Raw genomic sequence first — 15,202 nt, forward strand, 5'->3', positions numbered from 1 at the left:
TCAATATGTGATAATTGGAATCTAACATTTTTAATGCAATACAAGCCCTCTTTACAACCAAGTTGACATGATTTTTAAATCGTAATTCCGAATCCATTATAATTCCAAGATTTTTTACACTGTTTGAGATACCTATTTCCATATTACCAATTTTGAGATTAATTTTCGAGTTGATTTTTTTAATTATAATTGACTTTTCATACTGTAAAGAGAAAAAAGCATATTTGACTGCTACAAGTAGAAAAAATAGATAAAAAACTTTAATGTTGATGATGTCAATCAATAATTACTTTTTGTCAATATTTAGTAAGCCAAATAATTTTTGCTTGAAGGTAAAAAATTTAACGCAAACATTTCTTTTCGTCTTCTATTGCTGAAGTTCAACAGATAATTGATGATTTAAAATCAAATGCTCTTGGTGTTGACAACATTTCAGCAAAAATGTTGAAATTATGTTCACCCATATTGACGAAATGGATTACTCATATTATCAACTGCTGTATTGAAATTGCATATTATCCAGAAGTGTGGAAAACTGCTTTGGTGCGTCCTTTACCCAAAATTAAAATTACTAATTACCTGTCTTATCAAAAATTTTAGAAAAAGTCATTTATAAACAGGTTTACAATTATGTTGTTTCTGAAGGTATTATTACAAATAAACAATTGTACCCATCACAGCTCTCGGAAAAATTCTTGATGATTGCTTTAGATAAATGTGATGACATTGTGACATTGTTGGATTTTTCTAAAGCATTTGACACCTTAGATCACTCACTTTTATGTGCAAAATTATCTTTGTATGGTTTGACAACATTTCAACATTTTTTCATTGGTATATTACTAATAGGAAAGAAATTGTTACAATAGGTAGTGTTCCGCAAGGTTCAATTTTGGGACCACTTCTATTTTTAATATATAGCGCAGAAATATTCTGTACTATCATTGTGATCCTGATGATGTAGAACAAGCTTGAAACTTTATTAATCAAGATCTAAATGAAATTTTCTTATTGTCTAAAAGCATTGGTTTAAATTTAAATTCGAGTAAATTTTCAACAATTTACATTTCCACAAGAAATAAAAAATTCAACTCGAAAATCTCAGAATTGGTAATATGGAAGGTACCTCAAACAGTGTAAAAAATCTTGGAATGTCAACTTGATTGTAAAGAGGTCTTATATTGCATTAAAACTGTTAGATTCCAATTATCACATTTTGAATTAAAAAACTATGCGAGTCATTGGTGCTTCCCAACCTTAATTATGGTCTCATCATTTATTATTCATGTTTAGATTATCAATTTAAATATAAATTACAAAAAATACAAAATTCGTGCTCTCGTTTTATTCACAAATTAAGAAAATTAAGAAAAAAACTTTCAGTGAACAATTTTCGCAAAAAGATAAAAATACATTTTTTGAACTTCTAGTTTTTTACTTTTGCTTTTTGTTCTTTTCTTATTGTTTTAATTCCAGTTATACTTAACTAGTTTTCTTAATTTTAGTTAATAAACTGTAATGCAATTTTTCATTTTTCCTTTTGTTTTGTTTAGGGGGTTAAGTATGAATAGGAGTTGCTAGACTTTGCCTCAATAAAGCGGCTTTTTTATTATTATTATTATTATAATAAATCTACTGACCAGAGGCCGCCATGTAGGTGGCTCCCGTTGATTTAATCTTCTCGATGTACTTGAATTGGTCTTCGGAGAGCAGCTCATCGAAGTCAGCGATAATCTCGTTTAAAAGTCGCAGACATTCGACTCCTTCGTTGTTGCCTTCGAGTTCGACATAAAATTCGGAGAAATTGGGGATTGAAGCAAACATGATGCAGACAAAATCGCATTGTTCGTGGTAGAGTTCCTGTTGAAGCGAGTTTTAGGAACGGTTTTGATAGTTTTGATAGTAACTTACGTCGTTATTTTTATCGCTGTTGAGGAAATGCTCAGCGACATGAACTGGCAAGATATTAGCGAGTAATTTACGGTTGTACGCTTCTAAGTGTTCCATGTCTTCTTTTTCCTCTGCAAAACAAAAATTAGAGTTTTTCATCTAAAATTAATATTTCTCCATTAGGGCTGCTTTTACGGTGTTGAGTAGACACCTATTTAGCTTGTTAATAAAATATTCAAAAGCTCTGCTGTTTTCTCTACGAAGTTATGAAATATAAAGACGAGAAACGGGGAGGAATGTGCGAAGTAAATTACCGGTTGGACTCCACATTTATACAGGTTATTAATAAATGACAAACTAAATGAAATAATTTTGAAAGCACTTTATAAAAAAATATTTTTTATTTTATCACTTTTTAATTTTTTTTAATTACATAAATTACTACATTCAATAATTAATTAAATTAATTAAATTAAAGATTCAATATGCTCCAGCAAATTGGTAAAGTTTGTTATTGACCTTTAAATGTTAAAATAGAAAAAATGAAGGACATTGATATACATACCAGGTATAAAAAGTATGGAACCAAACGTTTTTTGCTTAAACTATTTATTTTTTGAAAAAACTAATTGATGAGTGATAAAGTACTATAAAAATGTGATGATTTAACAAGAATAAAATTTTTCGAAATTTCCTTTTGTTTTTGAGTTCTACAAAAAAAATTAATACTATATACTCTAATACTATACTCTAAGGATTACAACTATCTGCTTTATATTTAATTCGTCAAAAAATTTTTTTCACATAAATTGCAATTTTGACAAAAAAAATCGCATAACTCAAAAACAAAATAAAATTTCGTTCTGAAAATACGATCACATTTTTTATATTACTTTAATTTATATTAATTATTATTTTCTGAAGGCAAATGAATAAATAAAACCGCTTGGTTCCATACTTTATATTCACCCTGTAGATATCAATCTAGTGCAAATTTTAAAAATAAAACACCATTTTTTATATATCTTGGCCTTTTTGAAAGAAACTTTTTATTACAATATTATTGATCGATTTTGCGCGGTTTGTTTTGCAGAAAATATAATTTATTATACAAAAACTAAGACAAGAAAATTTTTTTACTTCAGCAAAGAAGAAAGTACAAATTTTAAGAGTATAACAGTTTTTAATTGCATAAATGTAGAATTTTGTAAAAACTTAAGTAGTTTGCGTGCAACATCCTGTTTTTTATTTTTGCAACTAATGGATTTTAAATTAAATTTAAAAACATACCTTTAAATGTCTTAAATCTCTTAGAAGCAAAATCAACAAATAGGGTATTCCATTAAAATTTTTAAGGTATTGAACTTTTAAAACTTCTTAATTTTTTTATCTTTACAAACGGAAAACACAAAAAATGTTGTAGTCTTAATTATTTTCTTTGCAGTAACAAAAAAATTTGTAGAAAACATGTTGAATTACAAACGTCAGAGTTACGTAGAATAAAAGTTTATTTTAAGGAGTATTCTTCTTATGGGAATTACAATGTAAAATATCTCGGAAACTAACTGGAATTTTTACTTAATTTTTTTTTTAAATAAAAGATATGTGTCATATGCAAGAGCTCAATTTTAGCTTTTTCCAAAAAAGGTAGTTATTAAATTTTTATCGAATTAAATGTAATTTTTTTTTAATTCAGCCCCTATCAAATAATGTAAATAAGTAATACGCAAAATATATCTTCAAAATATTGAAAAATGTAAAAATGCCACAATTGCGAAATAATCCCGATATTTACTTTATCGTTGAGGTTTTAACACAATTTTTACATCAGTAGGTACCTTTCTAAAGTAATAAATAAAATTAAAAATAATAATAATAAATGTAGTAAGTACATTTATTTTTGCTCATGTCGAGTTTGTCAGATAAAAATCTTTATTTTTATAACAGGCAATTTTCAATAGTCATTTGTTTTTGAGTCACGTTATCATGACATTTTTAAGAATTGTGAATGAAAAAACAAATTTTTTACGAAATCATTTGTACAAAAACTTGTAAATTAGTTTCCTGCTCACAATAAATTGCACTAAATCTGATGATTACTTAAATTTGTCTTAATTTTTTTTTTTGTAGTAGTTCATAATAATAAGGTAACTGGGTGAAAATTAGTTCAGGTGGGTGCAGTTGTGAGGGAAACACGTGATGTTTGTCAGAAGAGAAAGAAGTGACAATTTGCAAAAAATGTCGATATTATTGTCACAACTGAAATATCGTTTTACAACAATCAAAACGTTTTAATATTAATTTAAAAATAATTGCATATTTAGATAAACAAACAATACAGAGAAAACAATTATAATACAGTGCGATCAAAAAGTCTTTCTATCACGTAAGCGTCCTAAATGAGCATTTCGTATTTTAGCTAGATGTCAAAAAATTATTTAATAATTTAATATTTCCAAAAATGTTTCCAACATTATCTAAAAATTGTTTTAAAGAAAATTGTCAAAATTAACAAAATGTCAAAATAAATCTTTATGTAGTTATAATTATTGACGACGTGTTTTATGGAATACACTTCTCTTGGCATTTTGTCAATTTTAATATTATTTTGACAAATTGCTTCATAATAATTTCTAATTTAATATTAAAATTAAAAACAACACGAATTTTATAGTTCCTTAAAAATCTGACCATTAAATTTTAAACTACGACTTTAATTTTAAATTCGAATTTAATTACGGCTGAAATAAATATAAAATAAAAACAAGACCAAATTCATAAATGTGTAAAAACCCAAGCACCAGATTTGGCTCAAATTATTTGAACGAAATAATATCTCGTTTACTGTTTTCCCCACGTCGATTCTTTATTTTTCCCAACGTCAACAAAAAATTTACCGTTAGCTTTTGGGTAGAATCCCCTTAAATCAAACTTGCATAAAAATTGTTTTTGTAGATTTTTTTGACTTTTTGTCAAGTGCATTTTAATTAAAACAGTGGTTAATTCGCGTTATAAACAATTATGCAACGTCGCAGAAAACGTAAGTGGGTCACGTTGCTTGTCTTTGTTTGAGCAAAGCTCCAGAATGTGTTTACCTACCTGTAGCTTGTAATTTCCAAACGAAATCCAATCTATAAGTGGCTTCTGTTTGTTGGCCGTGTAATATTAGCGCTATTACGAAGCCTACCAATATCACAATGTTAACATATTGTTGTGTCAAAGTCGTTTCACTGCAAACAAACCACATTAAGAAAATTGAAAGGAGAAATTTTGGCTTTTGGGTTTCCTCTTACCTTTGTTTAGGTATGCAAAAAAACTTGTGCATAGCGTGCACCTCTTTGGTGTATGTTAAATAAGCTGCAATAAATCCGGCCATTCCACCCAACAGAATGATTGTCTTGAAAAGTGAAATAAGGACTTGATAAACGGCGCACGCAATCATCGAGATAAAAACAAGAAGTAAGAGATACTAGAAAAGAGAATTATTCGGTGATTCAGTGAAAAAATTTCACTCACATCTATCAAAAAGTAAGGTTTGCAGTCTTTGTTTTCGTTATTCAACGAATAAACAGTAAAGTTCGTACAATTACTATCGACAATGGTTGAATTCAAACATTGAATTTCTTCAGGAAGTGATAGCTTGACAAAAAATAAAAATTAATGCATTTTTGAGATTGATGATGGAGATAAAACTTACCGTATGCAACATAACTAAGCCATATATACAAACAGCCATTATGAATGAAAATATTTGAGCAATGTTTCTATTTTTGTGGATGTATTTTGACACTGCGAAAATTTTCAAGTGGATGTTCTGAAACCAAACTGGGCTATAATATAAGTGGACATTTTTCAAATACAAACCTCTAAATTGACATTTTCCATGTATACTATTACAGGAATTAAGATCAAAAGAAAGATAATTGGAATTGAGCACAAATATGCCGTGTCGTTCCTGAAAATATTGAATTGTTTTCATGAAACGATGCAAATTATTCAAAATAATGGACATTTGTTTTGATGTCAAATATGTATAATAACATTAACAATATTAACTTTTAAATCCCTCTTTATGTACATTTGCATTATCTAATTGATTTTGATTGAATTTTTTAATAAATCATTAAATTTAATTTAAAATACAAACATTCATGTTTAATATTTCACAATTGAAGGGGTGAGTGGATGAAGGTGTTATGCGAAAACTGGTATTTTTTTAAAACAATTTTTTTCGCAATATTCTTTTATTATAAAAGACTTTTAAGTGTTTCTTTAAGGAATGAAATTACCAAATGCTAAAAGCGTTATGTTAACTTGGATTGAAGAAACAGTGGATAAAGTTGTTAAAATATGTGTAAATAAATAATATTAAATAAATGTTAAAAAAGCACAAATAACCATATTTTTACTTAATTCAATTACTTTCCGACATATTCTTGACAAAATTTTGCGAAATAAATGCGTTTTTTATTGAAAAATGTTTTAAAAGAGTCGAAAAGAGCACAAATTTTGTCGTTTTTTATCTAGTTTGGTATATGTATTAATTTTTTMGTGTGTTTTTTAGCAAAAATTAAAGAAGAAAATGTTCTTTTAGACTTAAAAACGCAACTAAATGTTTGAAAAAAAGCAAAAATAACATTATTTTTGAATTAATTAATTAATATTATTATTTTTGACGAAGTTTTGTGATTTTGATTGAAAAGACTGATAAAACGTTTGGAAAAGCAACCAGATGATTTTTCGGCTCAAAAAATGCTTAAACTCTCCAAAGAAGCAAAAATAATTTTAGTTTCGTTATAGTTTATTCATTTTTTAACTCATTTTCGACAAAAATTTTCAAAATAATTGCGATTCTGACTAGAAAACGTTCTAAAACGGAAAAATGGTATTTTTGATTTTTTTTTAGCACAATCTAAAAAAGTAAAAATAACGCCATTTTTGAGTAAATTTAGCGATTTGTGACGAAATAATTTTGTAAATGTTTAATTGAAAAACGTGCAAAAACGCCCAAAAAATCATAAAAAGGTCATTTCCAACCCAATTTGGTTATTTTTCAATATGTTTTAACAGAATCTTACAACAAACATGATGTAAACAAGCAAAATTCATTATTTTTCACTTAATTTGGTGACTTTTCGGTATATTTTTGTCTAAATATTTCGAGATAATTCCGTCTCTTATAGAAAAATTTGGTGTTAAAATAGAAAACCGTTTTTGAAAAGTCGATGAACCAACTTCAAAATTACACCTAGTAAACAAGAAAAAAATCTTTTAAACGATAATGTGAATTTTCGGGACAGCATAAAGTGGACTTTTTATATTGTGTCGTTAGAATTTCATTTATAAATGTTTTGTTAAACTTGAAATATTTTTATAAAGCAATAATTATCACAAAGTTTATATTAGAAAATAAAGCTTGTTTTTTTGTACATAACTCTTTTATCAATCTTTTAATAACATAAACTAATACATTATAGATCATGTAAATTTGATCGTTAAAAAATCTATAAAAAACATAATTACTTAAGTTTTGTTCTAACAAGAAAATAATATTCACATAGGCCTTTATATATCATGTGATTTTTTTTACCAAAAACAAATTGGAAAAAAGTACAAGTAGATTATATTAAAATGCCTATAACTCCAAATATGACACCTTTATCCACTCGCCCCTTCAATTTAAAATGTGAAAAAAATTTGAAAGCCAGTGTTTTTGCTCACCTTCTCATCACGACGATTTGTACTAAAAAAATCGCAGTAAAACAGAATGTGGAGCAGAAAAAATACAAAGTGAGCATCCTGTCCTTCTCCAAAATGTACTGCAACGACACAATATGAACAAAGCTGGAAAAAACGAACAGGTGTACCAACTTTAGCCTCCTTGACTGGATCACGAAAATGGAGAAGCAACGTCCGGCAATGTTCAGTCCTTAATCTGTCTATGCTGCGAGCATCAATAGCTCTCATCAAATACTCGTTCACTTCATCTTCAGGGTTTTTCTCCCTTTCAGGAGGCTCGCTGAAACCCAGTCTGAAATAGACGTACTAATTAAAAAACCGTTTTGATCGTTTGTAAAGAGCGCCGTTTTGAATATTTTAAATGTCAATGTTTAAAACCATTATTCAGATATTGCTCTCATTTGGTTACGAAGCTGTCGGCTTTTTTGCTTGTTACGAAACTGAGACTTAATTCAAGCCCAATGCACCTATTGAGTTCCTAACGAGCACATTTGGGGATGAAAATAGAACAGAAAAAAGTTCATTCATTCAGCAATTTGCTGAGGTTCAGATTCATACAAATAAATAAAGTTTCGCTAATTAATAAATGTGCAAAAATGCCTCAAAATTGTCATTTAGCTCAAATTTAATTAAATTGTTTGTTAACGCAAGTATAAAATAATTGAAATTTTAATTAGTAACTAAAATAAATCGTTCATTAATCGTTTAATAATAATAATACTCACAATAGAACGATAAATTCTTCTTTATTAAATGAGTAACTTTCTTCTCCATAATTTCTTTTTAATTCCAGCCTGTTTAGGAATTTGAAATACCCACCAAGAAATGTTTAATTTTTGACAATGAATAATAAAAAAAAAATGTAATTTATAAATAACCTCGTTTATTCAGTGTCCATTGACATTTTTTTTATTTGTCCATTTTTAATTTTTTACATTCTGAATTTGTGCAATTGAATGAAATTTTTTTGATATTTTACTTAAAAAAACAAAGTTACGTTGCTTTGTTAAAAAGAAAAGTTTTAATGAAACTTTACTAGAAAACTAAAACTCATTAAACTTTGACAAAGTATATAGTTTATCTAGAAATTAAACTCTTCGCTTTAATTTATATAAAAAGACGCTTGCTAAACTAATTTAAAACATCAAATATTCACTTTGTATCCGTCTGAGCTTTATACTGAAATACTGAAAACTATATAACTCTCTTTACTGAAAGTGTAGACACAAATATTTTTTTTAACTGGTTTTGGGTCAAAAATGACAAAACAAGACTCTTTGTAGAAAATTATTGTTTTAATTTCTGATAAATGGGTTGATAAAAACTCAGGATTATTTTAAAATAGGCTTTATTCTTCGACATTGTCAAAATTTACGGTTTTTCTCCCGTGTGTTTTGACAACTATTTGGCATTTCTCAATACGATTGTTCTGTGATTTTTTTGGGAGTGATTTTTGCTTTTTTTTCTCTGTCAAAATTAGGGAAACCCGGCAAAATAGCTCCTGAACCAACTTTCTCTTTTTTCCTGGAATTATATAAAGGAACCTTGGAATTAAGGCTTACACTTTTATTTATTTCCATTATAAATTATATTTTATGAGCTGTTTTTTTAGAACAAAGTAATCTAGTTACGAATTTATAAAATTATATTTGAATTTTTAACAAAATTGCTTTTTTCCCGATTCAAAATATTGATAGTATGCAAATGTAAATCCATTTTGTCACATACATTTCACTAATATTAGAAATTTAATTTAACAAGAGGATATCCATCAGAAGGTGCGAAACTAAATTAAAAAAACTAATACTTGGTATTTGCATTTTTCTCAATTTTCAAATAATTAATTTTGGTTTGTTTCTTTTAATTTCGATGACTCAAAATAGAAAGATAAATAGATGGTGACGCTACAATGATAGTTATAATAAAATGAATCGGAACAAAGAAAAAATATATTACATAATTTATTAAAAATTATTATTTGAAATTTTTGCAATTTTTAGTCTTTTTACAGAAAATTACAAAATCACAGTTCTCAAACTAGCCAGTTCCAAAATGTACCACCAGAAAAATTTGTCGCTTGTGTACAGACGAAAAGTCGTTAAAACAAGTTTTCAAATGAAAAAAAGAAAAATTGAATTTTTAAGAAATACAGTAAACATTTTTTTTACAATTGGATGTTGTCCCTGAATTAAAAAAGTACCTCACACACACAGTAACACAGAGTTTTTATTTCATTTTGACTATTTGTAATCGATTGTAAAATTCAATAGTTTGTATTTTTTTATGAAAAAACGCATTATTTAAATTGCATGAAAAAAATACAGTAACATAAGTAGGTAATCTACAATACACCAAAAATAAATCAAAAAATTCTTCTGTACTTACAGTTTTTTTTTTATAAAAAAAGAAAAAGGCCAAAAATAGAGGTTTTAAAATTATTTTTAAACAGCACGGACAAAAAATTTCAAATTAATATATAATGCTACTAAGGCCATCAAAAAGTTATGATAATTTTTTCAGAATTTTTAAGTAACGATTTGTATCTGTAAAAACCACGAAACTACTTACTTGGACGAATGCTTTCCATGTTGTGATCCATGCCCCATAACCCTCATCTCCTTGGAGATGTTCCCATTCATGGAATGATTCTGGTAGGGCGTCGAGCCCTGAAAGCACCTCCAGTTACACCGTCAATCAATTTTTAAAACTTTCAAACTAAATCAATAAAAAAAATAATACCAAAAAATCCAATTTGCTCACCCCTCTATACGACGGCGCTACAATTAAGTACGTGTCAATGTTGTGATCTTTGAGATAAGAATTGCGGTCACCTCCGTTGCCTGGCTCCACGACGTAATCGTTGCCCAAACATTTCAGTGTTTCTTCGGTAATATGGACGCGTCTACGAGGCCAAATTTATTACGAAAACACTGTAATAGAGAGGAGAAGATTGCTTACCCTGGAATGCCGCCGCTTTCCATGTGATTGGCTAAAGTGACGTCGTTCGACCACACGTCAAATTGCCATTTGCGAAGTCCTAAAACCCCGCAATGGACGCGTCCAGTATGGATTCCAACCCGCATATTCACGTTGACTGACATCACTTCACGCACCAAACTGAGAAAAGACAAGAAAATTTAATCACAATGTCGAACGGTGCGAGAGAAGGGCTTGTTTTAGACATTTGAACGAAAAAATCTGCTGTGAACATCACACGACTTTCCTTACCCTACTTATTTTATCACATTTTACTGTTTAATAAGGTATATTTCATGATTCTAAATAATTTTTATCCCCAAGAATTTTTTAATAAATGATTAAATTTAATTTAAATTACAAACATTGATGTTTAATATTTCACAATTGAAGGGGTGAGTGGATAAAGGTGTTATGTGAAAACTGGTATTTTCTTTTAAAACAATTTTTTTCGCAATATTCTTTTATTATAAAAGACTTTTAAGAGTTGGTTTCTATTAGGAATGAAATTACCAAATGCTAAAAGCGTTATGTTAACTTGGATTGTTGAATAAACAGTAGATAAAGGTGTTAAAATATGTTTAAATAAATAAATGTTTAAAAAAAAACCCAAAGAATTTTTACTTAATTCAATTACTTTACGAGGTATTTTTGGCAAAATTTTGCGAAATAATTGCGTTTTTTATTGAAAAATGTTTTAAAACGCTGGAAAAGAGCGTATTTAGTCTGGTATATGTATTAATTTTTTGGTGTGTTTTTTAGCAAAAATTAAAGAAAAAAATCTTCTTTTAGACTTAAAAACGCAATTAAATGTTTGAAAAAAGCATAAATAACATCATTTTCGAATTAATTATGTGATTTTTCGGCTTATTTTTGACAAAGTTTTGTGCTTTTGATTGAAAAAACTGATAAAACGTTTAGAAAAGCAGCCAGATGATTTTTCGGCTCAAAAACATGCTTAAACTCTCCAAAGAAGCAAAAATAATTTTAGTTTTGTGATAGTTCATTCATTTTTTACATCATTTCTTTCTGAGTAAAAAACGTCCTAAAACGGAAAAATGGTATTATTTTTGAACAAAATTTTTAGAACAATCTAAAAAAGTAAAAATAAGAGCATTTTTGAGCAAATTGAGCGATTTGTGACGAAATAATTTAGTAAATTTTTAATTGAAAAACATGTTTCAACCCAATTTGATAATTTTTTCAATATGTTTTAACAGAATCTTACAAAAAAACGTGATGTAAACAACCAAAATTCATTATTTTTCACTTAATTTGGTGACTTTTCGGTATATTTTTGTCTAAATATTTCGAGATAATTCCGTCTCTTATTGAAAAATATGGTGTTAATATGAAAAACCGTTTTTGAAAAGTCGATGAACTAGCTTTAAAATTACACCTAGTAAACAAGAAAAAACAAATCTTTTAAATGAGAATGTTTTAATTTTCGGGACAGCATAAAGTGGACTTTTTTATATTGTGTCCTTGGAATTTCATTCAGGTATAAATGTTTTGTTAAACTTGAAATATTTTGTAACTTGTTTTTTGGTACATAACACTTTTATCAATTTTTTAATAATGTAAACTAATGTATTATAGATCATATAAATTTGATCGTTAAAAAATCTATAAAAAAACATAATTACCTAGGTTTTCTTATAACAAGGAAACAATATTCACATAGGTCTTTATATATGATGTGATTTTTTTACTAAAAACAAATTAAAAAAAATATAAATAAAAATATTCACGTTGACTGCCATCACTTCACGCACCAAACTGAGAAAAGACAAGAAAATTTAATCACAATGTCGAACAGTTTTAGACATTTGAACGAAAAAATCTGCTGTGAACATCACACGACTTTCTTTACCCTACTTATTTTATCACATTTTACTGTTTAATAAGGTATATTTCATGATTCTTAATAATTTTTATCCCCATTAATTTATTTATTGTATCTTCAACCGTCCAGAAATGTAAAAATCTGAGTAGCCGATTACAAAGTAAAAAATCGGATTCAGAATCACTATTTCGCTATTTTTTTTAAATTTGTGTCGAAATAAATCTCAAGAAACTTAAAGACTTGTTTTATTTTTGCCCCAGTTATTTATTTCCCGTATCTTTTCATTCGTTACTCAACTCTCAGTGTTTTATTTGATAAATAAAAATATCTCGTCTCGGTTTTGTCCTTTCTTCTAATACTAGACCTAAATTTCTGTTAAATCTTACCAATTTGTTTCAAGCTTCATGTATTTGGCAAAACCACAATTTCACATTCATAGCAGCAAATTTAAATCGCGAACGTTTTTCCCCTAAATTTTAAAAGCTCGCTTAAACCGATTTCGCTCTTCTCCTGACAAAAAGAATATTTTCAAGCTGATTTTTACGCTCTAGACAGATAACAATGAATTACAAACCTTGACATATGATTCTTGATAAAATTTACGACGTGCTTTATTTTCCATACTTAATTCTCTCATAAATATGCAAAGTAGGAATGCTTCTTGATTTAGTGCGTGAAAAATATTAGCGAAAGCAGGAAAATCTTTCGAGTGGTAACCATTATGCATAATTATCCTGCCATTTTTAATCACTCTGGTCTTGAAAAGTGCATTCTCGACCTAGATTTTAATTGTGGACTCGTTAACAGGTGCATATGTAGTTTCTTAATTAAACCAGAGCTTTGCAAATAATTGGGGGAGATGCACCAAAAATAAGCATTTTTTATTCTTAAATAAATTTAAAAATTTGTGCATAACTAACATAAGTTTTAAATCAAAATTTCCACTTTTGCCATTAATCCGTATTTCGCTCATCGTTATTTGTTTAGTGGCAAAATAAAAATTTATTACTGCTATTATATCATGCCCCTTGATGTACATTTTGCATCGCAAATATTATATGACCGTAAAAATAACGTTGGTGGGAAATTATGATTTCATAGTCTGTATACAATGAAACTACTAAAGCTGTTTATAGTCGCTTTCAAGTCGCAAAAGTTATATTTTTATGGTTGAAAGCTGTGATTCCTTCAAGTTTTTAAGGTGGAAACCACAATTCTTATTTCATACAAATAGGAAAATGTCTATAAATTTTTCATTTATGTTCCTAGTTATGCATTTTTGTAACAAAAATGTGTTGGTAACTAGCACTCAAATTTATGTAAATAACTAACCTATATTTTATCGGGGCAATAAACTGGAGAAAATAAATACTAGGATTTTTGTTTATTATTTTATAATATAAAACCGATTTTTGAATCGTCGTTTTATCTCTATTTTAATTAATTTTGACAAGCTTATATTTACGTTATTTAATGTTGCCAAGTTTATTGCAAAGACGAAGGCCTCTTTAATCAAAAATTAAATTGAACACATTTAATGAAAAATAAAGTAAAATTTGAATCAAAACGAATGTAGTGAATAATTTGTTAAATACAAGTGGTCAGATAAAAAATACAGAGAAAAACATTTTTAATGTTTTGTAATTAAAAACTTTGAATTTAGAGAAAAACAAAAACACAAAAATTTAAGAAATATTAAGAAACCGAAACAGGAATGAAAAACACTCCATTACAAAAAAAAACCTTCTAAAGCAATAACTTAAATATAAAAAGCAAAAAAAATAAAGTTTGCTTTAAAACACAACAAAATTAAGGAAACAAAAATTGGAAAAAAATACAGAAAAAGAAACAAAATATTTTGTTTAAATACAGAGAAAAACACTTATGACTTATTAAGTTATTGTGTAATGGGTGTTTTTTTCGTAAAACGAAGAGATAAAGAAACTTCTTTTCCTGAAAACAGTGCAAAATATAAAAATTAAAAAAATAAATAAGTAGTAATTTTTTATTTAAACAACTAAAAGAACTTCTTTTATAATAACACTTTTTTAGTTTACATTCTCTAAGACAAAAATCATATTAGTTTCTGATTTCAGATAAACATCAAATTTTCATCGTTTTTCTAATCACTTGCACGTTTTTTCGAAATTGTTTATTTTATGTTATAGTGCTTTAACAAAACATTTCTTTATACCAAGTGAAACTAAACGTTTTTTGCTTAAACTATTTACTTTTTGGAAAAACTAATTAATGAAAAAAATGTGATGTTTTTCGAAAGTTGTAAAAAAAAATATTTTTTTTTAAATGGCAGCCTACTACAAAACTATTTTTGTCATGAAGGTTATGGTGTAATGATTACAACCATCTACTTTATATTTATTTTTTTCTTTTTAAATTTTGATAAAAAATCGTATAACTCAAAAACAAAACTTCGTTCTCAAAATACAATCGCATTTTTTATATTACTCTAATTTATAATAATTAAATATTTCGTATAATAAATCCTCTAAAGTTGCAATATCAAAAACAATAATTTGCAAATGTTCGTTGCGTTTTATCTCTATTTTAATTAATTTTGACAAGCGTATATTTACGTTATGTAATGTTTCCAACTTAATTGCAAAGAAGAAGGACTCTTTAATCAAAAATTAAATTAAACACTAAGTATTTCTGAATTATTATATAAATAACTTAAATAAAAAAAAAACAAAAAAGATAAAGTCTACTTTAAAACACAACAAAATTAAGAAA

The 15,202-nt window shown here is 27.3% G+C and overlaps 1 protein-coding gene across 2 annotated transcripts in view; it reads right to left on the minus strand.

Annotated features, from left to right (window-relative positions):
• The window catches only part of LOC123013575 (adenylate cyclase type 6), a 107,178-nt gene that overhangs the window by 1,674 nt on the left and 90,302 nt on the right, over positions 1 to 15,202 (minus strand). For both annotated transcript variants that reach the window (XM_044412187.1, XM_044412186.1), the window contains 12 exons: positions 10,588 to 10,746; positions 10,390 to 10,531; positions 10,198 to 10,295; positions 7,762 to 7,921; positions 7,612 to 7,709; positions 5,755 to 5,845; positions 5,588 to 5,704; positions 5,407 to 5,529; positions 5,184 to 5,359; positions 4,990 to 5,120; positions 1,912 to 2,021; positions 1,641 to 1,860 (listed from right to left, as the gene is read on the minus strand). In XM_044412187.1, the coding sequence (XP_044268122.1) occupies positions 1,641 to 1,860; positions 1,912 to 2,021; positions 4,990 to 5,120; positions 5,184 to 5,359; positions 5,407 to 5,529; positions 5,588 to 5,704; positions 5,755 to 5,845; positions 7,612 to 7,709; positions 7,762 to 7,921; positions 10,198 to 10,295; positions 10,390 to 10,531; positions 10,588 to 10,746 (1,625 nt within the window). The remainder of the gene's footprint in view (positions 1 to 1,640; positions 1,861 to 1,911; positions 2,022 to 4,989; positions 5,121 to 5,183; positions 5,360 to 5,406; positions 5,530 to 5,587; positions 5,705 to 5,754; positions 5,846 to 7,611; positions 7,710 to 7,761; positions 7,922 to 10,197; positions 10,296 to 10,389; positions 10,532 to 10,587; positions 10,747 to 15,202) is intronic.

The sequence above is a fragment of the Tribolium madens genome, unplaced genomic scaffold (genome assembly GCF_015345945.1).
Source record: "Tribolium madens isolate multiple individuals breed KSU strain unplaced genomic scaffold, Tmad_KSU_1.1 Scaffold_96;HRSCAF=242;Tcas5.2_LG5, whole genome shotgun sequence".
Taxonomy (NCBI): Eukaryota; Metazoa; Arthropoda; class Insecta; order Coleoptera; family Tenebrionidae; genus Tribolium; species Tribolium madens.